This window comes from Myodes glareolus, chromosome X, assembly GCF_982192425.1.
Source record: "Myodes glareolus chromosome X, mMyoGla1.1, whole genome shotgun sequence".
NCBI classification, from domain to species: Eukaryota; Metazoa; Chordata; class Mammalia; order Rodentia; family Cricetidae; genus Myodes; species Myodes glareolus.
Genome location: NC_142053.1, coordinates 123232153 through 123249182, shown reverse-complemented (window position 1 = coordinate 123249182; position 17030 = coordinate 123232153). Strand labels below are relative to the sequence as shown.

Sequence of the window (17030 nt, the reverse complement as noted above, 5' to 3'; positions counted from 1 at the left end):
CTGGAACTCAATTGTTTTTCTTAAAACTAGCAGTGTGACATTTCCTTATTTTATTTTTCTGTTCTCTGTAGCCATTATTTTAACAGTACATCTTAAAAGGAAATCATGTTCATAATAATTCACAGATAAAAATGCCCAGTAGAGCAGGATATTTCAATTAAATAATCACACTACATTAAAGGCAGTGGGGAATCTCCCCACATCCATTCGCACCATGCCAGATACCAAAGAAAAATGGCAGCAGCCAACATGTAAAGACACAGCAGTAAGGAGAGACATTCTGGGGCCAAAGCCCTCAGGACCTTGCCTATCTGAGATTCACTCATCAGTACCTTGCATGCTTGTGGGCCAATCCCCCGATGTCAGTTACCACCTGCTGCTCCTCTGACATGGCCACTGGTAGGGATGGATCTAAGAGTTTTTTGGACAGATGAGAGGACCCTCCTTTGCCCCTGTTGCCCTAGCTTTCCAAACAGCTAGATACAACAGTTAGGGGATGACAAGCTTGCTTATGGGCACTAGCAGCAGCCTCCCTACTGGCCCAGGTAGTTTTAAGCTTACTCTTGGTAGCCATCTCTCTGTCCTCTCACCACAGTGGCTCAAAGATCTACTATTATACAAGAGTCTCTCCTCTCTGTCCCCTTCTAAGCTTTAGCTTTTTCACATTACCTTCCTAGGCAACCCTATCTCATTTGGTTCCTGCCTTCCACTTACCCTTGCCACACCCCTTCCCAGGGCCACTATCCTCACAGTTCCTGCCTAGAGTCACTTGAGACTCTTACCCACAGAAATCCACAACTCTCTGGGTGGTGGCAGCAGCACACACCATTAATCCCAGAACTCGGGAGGCAGAGGCAGATGGATCTCTGTGAGTTAGAGGCCAGCCTGATCTACAGGACAAGTTCCAGGACAGCCAAGGCTATATCACACATAGAAACCCTGTCTTGAAAAAGAAAGAGAAAGAAAAATGAAAAGAAAGAAAGAAATCCACAACTTTCTATTTCCCCCTCTGCCACATCCTGACTCTACTTGGTTTATAGATGGAAGCTCATCTCTAAGCTCCAATGACCCCACCAAATAGGCTATGCCATAATCTCCTCTGACAAGGTTGTAGAATCCGCCCCTTTACCACCAGTGTCTACTTAGAAGGCAGAGTTCAGAGCCCTCACTAGAGTCCTCGCCTTAGCATGAGACAAAACTGTCAACACATATATAGATTCTAAGTATGCTTTTCACATTCTATACAACCATACTTGCATTTGGCAAGAAAGAGGTTTTTCTCATCCCCAGAGGCACATCTATTACCAATGGGCCTCTGATCCTAAAACTTTTAGAATCTTCTCACCTTCCCAAGTAGGCAGCAATTATCTACCATTGAGGTTACCCAGCCTGTACTAGTGATATAGCCTTAGAAAATGCTTTCACTGGCAAGAATGCTAAAGAGGCAAGCCAACATTCCTATCCTTCTTACTCTGTTCTCCCCCTGGCACCTCTGAGCTGAATACCTACCCAAGACCAGACCCTCCAGGCTATGAAAGCTGTGATGGGTCCTTAGGGCTGGCTCCTTCTGCAGGACAGGTACTGTCTCTCCGACCCACAAGCAAAGTCCTTCCAAGTGGCAGTTCGCGAAACTTTCAAAATGGAGCTTGACCTGTCTGCCAATTCCTCCACCCCCTCTTCCTCTACCCCAGTCTCTCTGCCCTCCTTAAGGTTGTCACCCGAGAATGTCCCACCTGCACTTGAGCACTCAAACAGGGGGCCTTGTGAACTCCTCCTTCCTTTACCGTGCATCAGTTTCAGGGTAGTCTTCAGGGGAGAACTGGCAGATAGATTTCACACACATGCCTCCTAATAAAATAAATAAATAAATTGGGGTCTGGAAAGATGGCTCAGTGTTTAAGAGCACTGACCACTCTTCCAGAGGACGTTGGTTCAATTCCCAGCACCTACATGGCAGCAGACAACTGTCTGTAACTCCAGTTCCAGGGGACCCAAAACCCATGGCAAAAGACTAATGGATATAAAATTTAAATAAATAAATAGATAGATAGATAGATAGATAGATAGATAGATAGATAGATAGAAAACAAAACCATAAATATTTTCTTAGTATATACTTTCTTAGTATATACTTTGTGATATATACTTTTTCAGGATGGGTAGAAGTTTTCCCCACTACAGCTAAAAAGGCATAAGCGGTCTGTTTCTACCTCGTGAGTGTAGAAATTTACTCAGATTTGGGCTTCTTAAATTTATACACTCAGTTGATGATCCTGCATTCATTTCTAAAGTCACTCAGTCTAGAGAGGCCTAGGGGTAGTGTGAAGCCTCCACATTCCCTATTGACCCCAGTCTTCTGGAAAGGTAGAAAGGTGAAAAGGTAGAAAAAAATGAACTTCTTCAGACTCATTTATCAAAACTGTCCTGTGAACTTCAGCTTCTTTGGACTCAACTTCTACCCCTTGTCCTCACTCAAATCAGGCTCCCTCCTCCCTCAGTTCTTTTGAGTTAATGTACCATCATCCTTTCTTCTAGGAAATTGACCTCATCTGGAACCAGTCCCACTCTGTGACGATTTACCTTTTCTCAGTCTTTGGAGACACCTTCTCTGGGAACATGCTGATCCAGTCCTCCCTCTGCTCTCTACTGATCCTCTCACCCAAATCATATTACCAGGAGACTGGGGTCATTTGAATGACTCTCACACATAGGCCTCCAACCCATGATGAACAAACAGGTCAACATAGTCTGGTCATCCTTGCCACCCCAACAGAATTCCTAAACTTCAAGGAATTAAAGCCTGGATCCACCATCCCATCTCCAATGCTCTCCTGATCTCTTCTCTGATAAATACAGTTACCAGTCTATAATTGCTCTCAATCCTGTCCCTCATTCACTCATATTAGCATGTCAGTTTCAGGAACCTTACTAGCCCTGGAAAGAACCCTTTCCTGGTGCCAATTCAAACTTTACATGTGTATAGACAAATCCATTCATGGTCCCCATTTCCCTACCCTGTTACTTTCCCAGCACACCCTATACATGAAAAGAGAATTCTATACTCTTCTCCAAGTCTCACATAGGGATCAACAGGTCATAGTCTTCCAGTAGTAGTTGGAATTAGCCTGGCAGCCACAGTAGCTGATATGAGTTTGGTCATAGGTTTCTTGGCTCACAGTCTGTATCTATCTCGGCAGATATCCACCCAGATAGCAGACACCATACAGGAACCAACCCTGGCCCTACAATTACTCCAAAACAAGCTCATTTTTCTGGCCTTGGTTGTCCTATAAACCACTGAAAGGGGAGGCACCTGACTCTTCCTCAAAGAAGAATGCTGTCACTATGTAACCAATCTGGCCAGGTGGAAGAAAGAATTAAAAACTTACGAAGTGGGGGGTGGGACACGGGCGATAGGAACGGGTATAGGGATGGGAAGACTGAAAGAGGACGACCAATTCTTTTGCAGAAATCTCATTTGATCTCCCTTTATCCTTTGCTCCTATACCTCCTTGGCAGACTAATTTCCATATTTCTTTTAATAGCCATCATTCCCTGTCTCTTCAGGTTCTTTCAGAAAAGAACTAGTAAAATTACCCAGCAGTCAGTAAAACAGATGCTTCTGACAGAGTTTTTCCAAGACTCCTACCATTGCCCCTCAGCCTGAGCCTTACTTTGGATTGGCAATTCAGACTACTTCAAAGTGGCCTATACTTTGCTAGCCCCAGATAGCCCCATAGAACCTGGACAGTGAGGAAAAAAAAAAAAACAGATGTTTCTGTTCATTGCCTGACTCCCTCCCCTCCTAGCTTCCTGATTGGCATTTCAGCTTTCCTAGACCCAACAATGATACACCAATTTCAGTAGTAAGTAGTTACAGAAGAGATTACATTGCCCCCATTTTACTATCAGCGGATTGCTTAAATGTCAGATCTTTCAAGAAATTCCTTTGCCTAAATTCAGGCATTTAGACAGAAGCCAGCATTCCCTTAGGACCTTGAAGAAAGTTCTTACTTACTAAAGGAGTCATTTTTCTTTTCTCTAGCAAAAGAGACATGCAGCATGTCAAGGTTGTTGCTAGCCTCTAGGCTCCCTCAGTCCCTACTCAAGAGCCCCCACCCTAGCTCACAGGTTCCCTTCTTCCTAAGTACTCATTCCTATATAACCCAGGCGATTCCCTGAACCCCATAGCTTCTCTTTGATATAGATATAGATAAATTTCTGCAGAAATCTCATTTGAGATACATATATATTTCTGTCGAAATCTCATTTGATATATATATATCAATCATATATATATATGTATAAATCCAAAGTAATTTTATATAATTTATATATATATAAATCCAAAGTAATGAATGAATGACTTACAGGCTGCTAATTCAACAATGGCTGACTGTCAAAGGAAAGTTAAAGAATCTAGTAGTTGCTAAGTCTACAAGGCTGGATGTCTTAACTGGTCTTCAATATATGCTGGAATCCCAAAGAAGTAAGTTCTAATGCCAGTGAAAGAATCGATGTACTAATAGATGTGTTAACAAGGTGAAGGCAAGCAGGCAAAGAATAAAAACTTCCTTCTTCCATGTCCTTATATAGACTTCCAGCAGAAGATGTGGCCCAGGTTAAAAGTGTGTCTTCCTACCTCAAGATCTGGACTAGAAGTGGATTCACCCACTTTAAACCAAGCAAAATTAATCTCTCACAGGTGTACTCTCTATTTCTGGACCATAGTTCATTTCAGATATAGTCAAGCTGACAGCCATGAATGGCCATCACAGCCACTGAGGCCAGGCATGCAGCAAAGCAATCCTTGCATAGAGGTCCAGACAGGCCATTGCATGAAACTGTGGAGGTGAAGCTTAGATTGCCTTGGAGAGCCTAGATGCTGGAGATGCCAGAGCCATGGGACACCCACCAAGGGCAGCTGCAGACAGGGAATGGAACCAGTTTAAATGAGAGAAGCGTGTTGCAGTCAGCAAAGTTGCAAGGGTAGAACCATCTAATCATACTGGACATGGAGCTATAGGATTTGGATTTGCCCTGATGAATTTTGGTCTTGCTTTGGTTCAGCATTTAGTTAATATACTGTAATTCATCCCTTTTGGAATGGCAATGCGTACTTGAAAGCACTGTATGCTGGAAGTATATGATCTACTTTTTGATTTTACAGGAGGTTAAAATTAAGAGATTGCCTTGAATCTCAGAAGCAGCTTTGGATTTTTAAACTGTGGTATGATTGTGAAAGACTCTGAGAACTTTTGAAGTTAGACTAAATGCATTTTGCAGATATGGCCATGAGCCTTGGGGGCCAGGGAGTAGAATGTGGTGATTTGAATGAGAATGGCTCTGGCTCCCATGGGATCATATCTTTGAATACTTGTAGCAAACTTTCCTGTAAGACTGTATTTGGACCATTGGCCCACAGATAATGATTCAGAGGCATACTATTAATTATGAAAGTTTGGCCTTAGCTTAGGCTTTTTTCCAACTAGCTCTTATAACTTAATTAACCCATTTTTTAAAATCTACTTTTTGTCATGTGACTTGGTTACCTCCTCTTTGTAGGGCACATCCAACTTGCTCTGAGTCTGCTAATGAAATCTGCCTTTCTTCTTCCCAGAGTTCTCTCTCTGCCCAGGAGTCCTACCTATACCTTTTGCCTAGCTATTGACTGTACCATTTTTATTACACCAATAATAGCAATATGTCTTCATACAGTGTACAAATATTCCACAACAAATGCTTGGTCCCCAGTTGGTGCAACTGTTTGAGAAGGATTAGGAGGTGTGGCCTTATTGGAGAAGGTGAATCACTGGGGGTAGGCTTTGAGGTTCCAAAAGTTCACCTCATTCTCAGTTAGCTCTCACTCTCTCTTTCTCTCTCTCTGCCTCCTACTTATGGATATGGATTTAAGTTCACCCTCTGAAACTGTAAACCCCTAATAAACTCTATCTTCTAGAAGTTATCTTGGTCATGGTCCTTCATCAGAACAGTAGAAAAGTAATTAAAACTTTTAATTTTTAATTAAAAATGGTTTGCACCTACAATTCTATCATTTAAGTTAAGGAAAAAAGGATCACAAAAACCACCCCTCATAAAAAAGCACAATAAATTTAGTACTTTTGGCCTGGGGATGTGGCTCAGTATAAAGCATATGCCTAGTATGTGAGAGGCCTGTCTTGATCAGTGTTCTGTTACTATGAAGAGACACCATGATCACAACAACTCAAATGAAGAAAAACATTTAATTGGGGCAGGCTTATACTTTTAGAGGTTTAGTTCATTATCCAGAAGGCAAGGGAACATGGTGGCATGCAGTCAGACAGGTAGCTGAGAGTTCTACATCAGGATCTGAAGGAAACGGGAAGAGAGAGCCACTGGGCCTGGCTTGAACCCTTGAAACCTCAAAGCTCACCCTCGGTGACACATGTCCTCCAACAAAGCCACACCTCCTAATCCTGTCAAGTAGCATCACTTCCTGGTGACTAAGCATTCAAATACATAAGCCTATGGGGCCATTCTTATGGAAAATACCACAAGGCCTTAAATTTGCTTTTTTTAATTGAACAATTACAGAAATATGTACCGAGAGCATAAAATTTACCATCTCAACTTTCACTTTTGCAGTGCTGGGAATGGAACTCGAGGCTTTGTTCAGGCTCCACAGGCACTGTACTGCTGAACTACCTCTTTCCACATTTTTATGTGTGTAGTAGTGTGGAATTATATACATTTCCACCACTGTGGAGTCATCACCCGGTATCATCTCAGAATGCCCTCATCTTCTTCAGATGGACTGGTCAACACTAACTCTATAGCCCACTCATGACATAAACCACTTAAAAATCAACTTTTATTTCATGTATTACTTTTTATAAATTTAGTATTTTGAGCCTGAGGATGTAATGCAGTCCAGTAATAAAACATATGCCTAGCATGTGAGAGACCTTAGATATATGCTATGTACATTTTTGTTAATGGAAAAGTTATTTATTTTTATTTTTGATCCAGTTGTAGAAAGTAGTAATCCACTGAAAGAATGTCTTTGAAGTTCACTGACTCACACTCCCACACAGTGGTCTTAAAGGACCAACATTCATACTTCCTGGACTGGAGGAGTCAAGGTTTGCTCCAAAGCCTCTGGTAGAGACATTAGAGTTCTGTAGAGCTGAGACTAAATTGGCAAGCCTCAGTTGTATGGACCATGGATGGCCTTGTTAGTAGCTTTCATTGTTGGGTTGATGAAAACTTTTGCAAATATGTGGACTTCTATTAAGTGAGTTACTCCTTGCAAAGTACATGCTTAACTACTGCAGCCTCCTCTTCTTTTCAACTAACCAGCCTTTGCTGTCAACATGAATCATATCAGAAAATGTGAAGATGGGTTTACGCCAAGCTATTCTTTTCTCCCAAATATAGTGTTGTGATTCTTTTAATGTTATATATGAATAAAATAAATTTGTTTGTCTGTATCTGGACTTTCCAAAATGTTTTAGGACTTTCTTTTATGCAATAAGCAATGCTCTAGCATGCTTTTAGTGAAATATACATATTAGAATCTGCTTGTACATTCCCATCTTTCCCGTTTTATGTCTGATTAACAGATAGCAAGAATCTATACACACAAAAAGTCTCATGGGCATGATTGTTTTAACATGAGCAAAACAAGATCTACAATAATAGGCATGACCAAGTGGATGAGGAAGCCCACCAAGCTCAACCCTACACAGAAAACTACAGACAATTAAAGAATGCAGAGAGCTAGAAAGGGTTTCCCCAAGGAGGTACACACCAGTTGGTGATCTAGTTGGTGAAATGGCCAGCACAAAAACATACATGCAAGCAACATTATATAGACTGAGCCAGTTATAGTTAACAATATGTATGTACATGCATATACACATACACAAATACATGCAATAACAATTAGTGGAAAGGGGGCCTTGAACTAGAAAGAGAACAAGGAAGGGTATATGGCACAGTTTGGAGAAACTAAAGGGAAGTGAGAAATGCTGTAATTTTATTATTACCTTAAAAAGAAGAAAAGAAGCAATTTGGTAGTAACTGTCAGTTCTAGGCATTCCGAGGTTATGGTTTAGCCGAGAACTCTTTATGCAGCAGACTGGTTTGTGGTTTCACCTTGCACTCCACCTTGGCAATTGTGTGCAGATTTCATTTTTGACACTTACTACTTATCAACATGCCCTTATGCTTGAGCTTTTTTGATGCCACAAAATTATTTTGACTCTACAAAATAATTAGTGTAAAGTAAAATCAACAGAGAATGGCTTTACTTCATATATTATAGCTTTTTAAAAAATAATCAAAACAGCAGCACTGCATGTGTAGGTCAGGGGAAGAAGATATGAGCATGGTTTGCTAGGTGCAAATACTAGCAACTGCCTCCAGCACAAAAGAGAATATTTTAAAATAGTCATTGTACCACACATTTGCCTTGGGAGACTGAGAGAAGAGCATTGCTGAAAATTCAATGCCAGTCTGATATACACAGCAAGACACTCTGCAAAAAGAGAAGGAGGAGTGGGGACAATGGAGGAAAGAGGAGGAGGAAGAGGAACAAAAAAAGAAAAATAGAGGGAGAGAAAGAACCACCTAACCGTGCGTGACTGTTAAATCATTTGAATAAATGTTACTACTGATTAAAAGTTTTGAACTTAGTAACTGTGAGAGGCGCAGGTTATATTGGTTAACTGTCACCAAAACACTAAAATCTCAGCAGACCATAGTTCAAATTATTGACTTAACTCAGGAATTTGCAGGTCTAGCCACTGGTACAAGCTGTACGCAGTGTGCCATGTGCCTCTTGTCTCATCCCTGCAACTAGACATGCACCTAGCAGGTAAAATAGAGCATGAACTCAATTATAAACATGACTGTCATAGCTTTGGACATGTCCCACTATGGTCTACAGTAGTTTACTAAAGAAATTTTTTCATTGTGTTTAAGAAGGTTTCCTCTTTCCTCGCAGCTATAATCTCACTGGCTGGTCCACACACCTGAATCTTTGTACACAATTCTAACGAATTTTGTTTTGTTTCAATTTTTTGAGACAAGCTTTCTCTTTGTTGACAGCCTTTACTGTCCTTGAACTTTCTTTGTAGACCAGGCTGGTCTCAAACTCTCTGAGATTCACCTGCCTCTGCCTCCTGAGTGCTGGGATTAAAGGCATGTGCCACCATGCCTGGCCATCTGTGATGAATTAACTAAGACCTTTCTTAGTGTGTTGATGCCACCTCTGCTACCAACTATATCTATGCAGGCAATGACTCTTCTAAAATATCACTATCTGCAATGACAGGGTTAGAAACTAGGCCTCAAAGAGAAGGAACAAAATGAAGAACAGCAGAGTGGTCTGAATTAGCAAAACTGTGGGTCTTGACCACAAGCAGGGAGTCACACTGGCAGACACAGCCCATCCCACAAAGGCTGCAAAGAAAAAGTACATGACAAAAGACACTGAAAACCTTGCAGGGTTAGCCTCCAACGGTCACTGCACTCATCCATTCATGACTGACACTTGAAAAGTGATGCCATTAAAAGAATTTGATGACACAATAAAGGCCTCAGAAGTCTGAAGCCTCCAGTAGTGTGTCAAGGACTCAGAAGTGAGTGTGAAGTCAACCACGAGCCTGGGAGGACACGTGAGCGGAGCTGTGTTCTCGTTGGCCCAGTTAGCACAGCTGGCTGCACCTTCTGCCACATTGCTGAACACCAATTAACTTGAAGGCAACACTGCAGGTTAGGAGAAGCTCTATTCATATTTGTTGTATACTCTGTGTAACCTAATAGAATTAAATATTCATATCAAAATTTATGATTCACTATTTTAGTTGTAGAGTTCTGTGGTTCACAGACTTGTGGAAAGGACTCCACTGTCCATCTTCTCCAACTGAAATGCTGTCCTCATTGAATGCTATCTCTCCCTGGCCCCTAGCCACTACCACTGTGCTACCTGCATTTGGAGTTGACTGCCCCAGGGACCCCCTTAGTGCAGACACAGGGCATTTAATCTTCTGTGATAATATTATGGTTTGGATATGATCTGTCTGGGCAAAAAGCTCATGTGTCTCTTGGTCCCTAGCCAATATTGCTTTTGTGGAAGGTTCTGGACACTTGAGAGTTGGGTCATAGCTGAAGGAAGTAGATACCAGTGACAGTGTCTTTGAAGGTTTTATTTCATCCCTGGTACCCCTCTCTCTATTTCCTGTCATCATGAGCTGAGTAGCCTCTCATCACAGTGATTTCCTGCCTACTCACACATTTGACTCAACACAGCCAAGGACTAGAGACTTCTGAAATCGAGCCAAACCAAATAATTCATCCCTTAAATTTGTTCTCTCAGGTATTTAGACACACAGAGACTTTGAACTGTGACATTTCAACTTAATGTTTATTTTTCAAAATGACCATGGTGGGCAAGGTACAAGTTCCCATCTTGGTGATCAGATCAGCCTCATGCCTGGTTTCTCTACCCCTGTATCCTGTCTCCTAGATTCTCTGCCCTAAACCCAGGATATCTGTGCAACTTGGACATCTTTATCACTTGGGATAGGCCTCTTTCTGGAAAGGGTTTGTTAAATACATTAAAACCTCCCTGGATTTCACTATTTTTGTGATATCGTTTGTGACACTATGTTCTAAGCAGTCCTCCTGGTTCTTCTGGCCTCAAGTGTCATACATGGCCCTTCCATTACTGCACTGTGATCTGCCTGAATTTTCTCACTGTTCTTTCCCATCTGACTGGATCAAAGTCCCTTAGAACATTTGATTCCTTTGAAGTTTGGGGCAAGAAGAGCAGGCCTGGAATGTACAGCTAGTTTGTTGAATCTGTACTGATGTCAGTTGAGCAAAATGTTACCTTTCTGATGAGTAAAAGGAAAACTGGCTCAAGCCCACTCTGGACTATATAGAACATTTGAAACAATCATAGTTGTCTTAGTTAGGGCTACTATTGTTGCAATAAAACACCATGACCAAAAAGCAAGTTGGGAAGGAAAGGGTTTATTTGGCTTACACTTCAGCATCTGAAGGAAGTCAGGACACAAACTCAAGCAGGGCAAGAACCTGGATGCAGGAACTGATGCAGAGGCCACAGAGGGGTGCTTCTTACTGGCATGCTTTCCACGGCTTGCTCAGCCCACCTTCTTATAGGAACCAGGATCTGCAGCCTAGGCATAGTCCCACCCACAATGGGCTTGGCCCTCCCCCATTGTTCACTAATTTAAAAAAAAAAATGCCTTACGGCTGGCTCTTATAGAGGCATTTTCTCATTTGAGGTTTCCTCCTCTCTGATGACTCTAGCTTGTGACAAGTTAACATAAAACCAGCCAATACAATGGTCTACACAATTAGGTCATATGTCTAACAGACAAGCAACTGCAAAGATAATTTCCTGAACCACTTAAGAAAATCTAGACCCAGCCTGGGTACCTTTCAAGACCCCATCTCAAAATGAAAATTTAAAAAGGGTTGGGGATATGATTCATTGGTAAAGGGCATGCCCCATTCATGGTCTTTCTTCCTTCCTTCCTTTCTTCCTTTCTTTCTTTTTTTCCTTTCTTTCTTTCTTTCTTTCTTTCTTTCTTTCTTTCTTTTCTTCTTCTCCTTCTTCTTATTCTGTTTTGCTTTTTGAGGCAAGGTTTCTCTGGGTAACAGTCCTGGCTGTCCTAGAACTCACTTTGCAGGGTTTCTCTGTATAACAGTCCTGGCTATCCTGGAACTCACTTTGTAGACCAGGCTGGCCTTGAACTCACAGAGATATGCCTGCCTCTACCTCCTGAGTACTGGGATTAAAGGCGTTTGCCACCATTTCTCGGCCCATTCATGTTATTTCTAATAAAATCTTCAGACCCCTCTCAGATTGAATTGGAGGTCTTCTCATGGTCAGCCTTCATTCATCTGAACCTTCACCCCCAATTCTCCTGTCTCCAAACTGTGCATTTTGATCTTGCTATTCAGCTCAGGTCTCAGACACATGGTCGCATCCCCTCTCGTCATTTCAAAAACTTGGGCTGTTTCTTTTGGTTGAGTTAGAGTTCGTTCCTTAAAGAACTTCTTTCACCTTCATTGCCCCCAACAACCATGTGACTTCATCTTTCAAAAATATTTTAAAATTTTTAAATTAAAAAAAAGAGGGCTGGGAAGATGGCTCAGTGGTTAAGAACACTTGGCTGCTTTTCCAAAGGATTCCAGTTCAATTCCTATCACCCACATGGCAGCTTACAACTGTCTGGAACTCTAGTTCCAGGGGATCCGATATCCTCACACAGACATACATACAGGCAAAACATCAATGCAGATAAAATAAATCAATCTTTAAAAAAGAAAGCAACAACAAACAGAGCCAAAAAAAAAAAAAAAACCTCAAGCAGGTCAGGTATGGTGCTGCCTGCTTACAGTCCTAGTACTCAGTAGTCTGATGCATGCAAACGGCCTTGAAATGTGAAACCAAACTGGGCCACATGATAAGTTTGAGAGAATGCTAGTCAGTCCACCATGCTAGTCAGACTCTGTCCCCCCAAAACAAAAGCACCAAGCAAACAACAAACATGTGATAGAATTTGAACTTAAAAGTGGGGGGGGGGTTTCACCAGTAATCCCAGCATTCAGATACATTTTATCTTGTATCTTCTCAACAGGTTTCATGATAGACAAAACAAAATCAGTAAATAATAACAATCATACTATAGTATGTACTTACTAGTCTCTCTCCATTTTAGATTATTATCTTGGTTCCCAGTGGTCCTCTATTTGACATGTGATAAGTGAAGAAGTTTGCTTCAGGTAATGTAAAACAGAGAATTGTATATATTTTCCAGAATTGCATAATAATCTATTATGTTTAAAATTACCAATTTACTTGTTATTCATTTGTTTATTCATTTATTGGTAGGTATATTAGTTTTGTAGAGACAGGATCTCATTATGTAGTCTTGCTGCCCATGAACATCACTACTATTACAAATAGTGCTTTGATGAGCATCATGATGGGCAAATATTTGTGGTCAAAAGTCATTGTGTGTGTAGACACACAGAAGTGGAACTGTTAATGCCAAGTGTAATGGTGCACACCTTTAATCCCAGCACTCAGGAGGCAGAGGCAGGCAGATCTCTGTGAATTCAAGGCCAGCTTGGCATACAAAGTGAATTCTGGCACAGCCAGAGCCACAGACAAAGCCTGTCTTGAAAAAACAAAAAAAAAATGGAACTTTTAGAGGGTGCATGTACTGTCAAGCTGTCAGTAAATGCAGCCAAACTCATAATAGCACGTCCTCACTTTTCAAACCTAACTAATTCTTCCCTCTTGGTAGTGGTCTCCCAGGGAACACCGTTCTAGGCCTAGGGAAGACCTAAGCCCACTCTTATGCTTTATTCTATTTGTTTACAGTTATCCTGTGCTTGCTGTCACCATGTTGTTGCTCAGCAGAAGTGCCAACTGTCAAGTTGGGGGATTTGCTTTGACCTCCATAGCATGGCTCCTTTGCAGCATCTCCACAGGCCTCCCTCAGTGGCGAGTCTGGTACTTTAATGAAACCATGTTCTCCGAGCCTACCACAGCCTTCATAGGGATGTGGAAAGTCTGTTTTTACCACCAAAACATCAAGCCTGGCAATATCAGAGGGTGTCATGACTATACCTACAATGACAACTTTATTCCTTTGGATATTCGTATCATTCAACATTTGTTACTGGGCTCCAACATTTTCGGGTTAATTGGAACAGTTGCCAGCATTTTTGCTCTTCGAAATACGTACATAGGGAAAGTGCAGAAGAATATCACCTACAATCCATTCGTCATTTCAGCCATTCTCAACATCATTACCAGTACCTTTGTTCTCCTTGCTGTCTTATGCAATTATTTCTCTGTCATTCACAAAACAGCAATTACATTTCCACCATCTTTCCGTATTCCTTTATATCCATCTTATCAGAGAATTGGAATTGCTAATGTAGTAGCAAGTCTAGCTGCCCTCATGTTTTTAGGTAGCAGCATTATTTTTCTGTCATACACTTCTCTTGTGGAAAACCAAGTGTATCCCGAAGTTTGAAAATAAATTTACAGTTTACATCACCCTTCAATTCCCAGGGATTATAGGAAGAATTCTTTGTTTGTTAGTTGTTTATTTTTTGTTTTTACATCCCAATCATGGTTTCCCCTCCCTCCTCTCCTCCCAGTTCCTCCCTTCATCTCCCCTTTTTCCCCACCACCCACCTGTCTCTCCTCCCAGTCCCTGCCATACAACTTCCTGTCTCCCCACCCCCATCCACTCCCCTTCCTTCATTTCTCTATGGAAAAAGGGTAGGACAGCAACCAGCCATGGAATGTCAAGTTATAGCAAATATTCTTAAGATATTAACATAAATTTTCCAAGGACTCAAAACCACACCAGAATAGCCTGTGACAGAAAACGGTCAAGTTGGCCTTCTATTTTTGTCTTGTTTCATCATTTCATTGGTTGGATTATGGGCTTTTGCTAAATAAAATCTTGTTAACGTGCTGATGTTGTGAGATCCAAGTTTTGACTGTTGTTGGCAAAGGTAAATAATAAGCAAACACACTATACATGGGATTGAATGTTGGAGTTTACTAATCTCTCACATCACCCTCTGAATCCAAATGAAAAACAAAAACAGGTCTGTGCCCCCTGTCATGATAACACTATCTTTGTGTTTTTTTCCAAATCTTGTCTATATGTTACAGGACTCAGCAACTCTGAAGGTTTATGGATTTCCTCCTTTCTTCAGCCCATTTAAGCATTTTCTTTTTTTTTTATCCCCATATATTGGTGTAGGAGGTGCTTCTTTCTATGTGTTGCTTGTATTGGTTAATGAATGAAGAAACTGACTTGGCCTGATCAGGACACAACTTAGGTAGGCAGGGAAAACACAACCAAATGCTGAGAGGAAGAAGGGTGGAGAGAGAGATGCCATGGATCCTCCACCCAAGACAGATGCCAGTTAGAATCTTTCCCGGTAAGCCACTACCACGTGGCGATACACAGATTAATAGAAATGGGTTAAATCAAGATGTGAGAGTTAGCCAATAAGAGGCTAGAACTAATGAGCCAAGCAGTGATTTAATTAATACAATTTCTATGTGGATATTTCAGGGCTAAAATAGCTGGGCGGCCGGAACAAACAAGCAGACCCTCACCCTGCAACAATTGGCACTCCAACATGTTCAACTAAATCCACGTTAAAACCTGAGAGTGCTGCTGGAGCTCCTTCTGCTCCTTCAGCCAATAGCCGTTGAGATATCAGCCCACTGGGGCATAGTCTCTTTCTCTTTAAAAAACAGCTGCAGCTGTTGGGATAACACCTGATCTAATAATTCATTTAAGCAAAATCTTAGATGGTGACAAAGATTTGAATAGTCCCAGAGAATTAACAGCTGAAGCAGAAAAGGAACTGAAAATGGTTGAGGAAAAATTACAGGAGGCACATGTGGATAGGGTGAATCCAAATTTTAGTTGTATTCTAGTCATATTGCCTTCCAGAATTTCTCCTACGGGAATTTTAATGCAGAAGGAAGATGTTATTTTAGAATGGTTCTTTTTACCACAAAAACCTAGTAAAAAATTAAAAACTTATGTAGAAAAGGTCTCTGAATTAATTATAAAAAGTAATCTGAGACTTCGCCAACTAGCAGATATAGACCCAGCAGAAATTGTAGTGCCTTTCACTACTGATGAAATAAAAAAAGTTATGGGAAGACAATGAACCCTGGCAAATGGCTTGTGCTAATTTTCTGGAGGAAATTAATAGCAACTATCCTAAAAGTGGTACACTTAACCTTATAAAGAGAACTTCTTGGATTCTTCCTCAAATTGTACGTGATGTTCTAATAAAACTGGAGCCCGTACATTTTATACTAATGCTAATGAATCAGAGAAGGCAGGTTACAAATCAGATGAGTTGAGTAAGGTGGAACAAAGCCCTTATAATTCTGTCCAGAAGGCAGAATTATATGCTATTCTTATGGTGCTAAGGGATTTTAAAGAACCTCTTAATATAGTTACGGATTCACAATACGAAGAAAGCGTTATCTTGCATATTGAAACCGCTGAATTTATACCAAATGATACAGAATTGACTTCATTTGTTTATCCAGGTACAAGACATAATCAGGAATAGGCTTTGTCTTATGTACATAACACACATTCGATCCCATACGGGTCTGCCAGGTCCTCTAGCACAAGAGAATGCAGAAATTGATCAATTATTGATTGGAAGCATGTTACAGGCCTCAGAATTTCTTAAACCTTGCGTCAATAGCAAAGGTTTAAAGAAAAAGTTTTCCATTACATGGCAACAAGCTAAGGAGACTATAAAGAGATGCCCCACTTGGTCTTTATATAACCAAACACCGCTACCTGCAGGAACTAACCCAAAGGGTACTCAAAGGAATGAAATCTGGCAGATGGATGTGTTCCACATTGCAGAATTTGGAAAATTAAAATATGTACATCATACCATTGACACTTATTCAGGTTTTCAGTGGGCAACTGCTATAAGCTCAGAAAAAGCTGATTCGGTAGTCACATATTTATTGGAAGTTATGGCCATCATGGGTATACCAGCACAAATAAAGACAGATAATGGTCCCGCTTATGTCTCTAGGAAAATAAAATGGTTTTTTGCTTATTATAATATTAAGCATGTTACAGGTATACCTCAAAAGTCTAATGTGAGCTCCCTCTGTTTTTTTGTTTTGTTTTGTTTTGTTTTGTTTAATGTGGGCACTTAGTGCTATGAACTTTCCTCTTAGCACTGCTTTCATAGTGTCCCATAGGTTTGGGTATGTTGTTTCTTTATTTTTGTTGAATTCAAGGAAGACTTTAATTTCTTTCTTTATTTCTTCCCTGACCCAGGTGTTGTTCAGTAGTTGACTGTTCAGTTACCATGAGTTTGTAGGCTTTCTGGGGGCTAGAATTGTTGTTGAAGTCTAACTTTATTCCATGGTGATACAATAAGACACAGGTGGTTACTAAAGTTTTTTTGTATCTATG

The 17030-nt window shown here is 40.9% G+C and overlaps 1 protein-coding gene across 1 annotated transcript; it reads left to right on the top strand.

The window, feature by feature from the left end:
• Positions 1-9627: 9627 nt before the first annotated feature.
• Positions 9628-14511, top strand: LOC125407711 (claudin-34-like). Its single transcript, XM_048445481.2, has 3 exons — positions 9628-9759; positions 12741-12804; positions 13409-14511. The coding sequence occupies exon 3, from the start codon at positions 13431-13433 to the stop codon at positions 14067-14069; it is 639 nt and encodes a 212-aa protein (XP_048301438.1). The 5' UTR covers positions 9628-9759; positions 12741-12804; positions 13409-13430; the 3' UTR covers positions 14070-14511.
• Positions 14512-17030: the final 2519 nt, after the last annotated feature.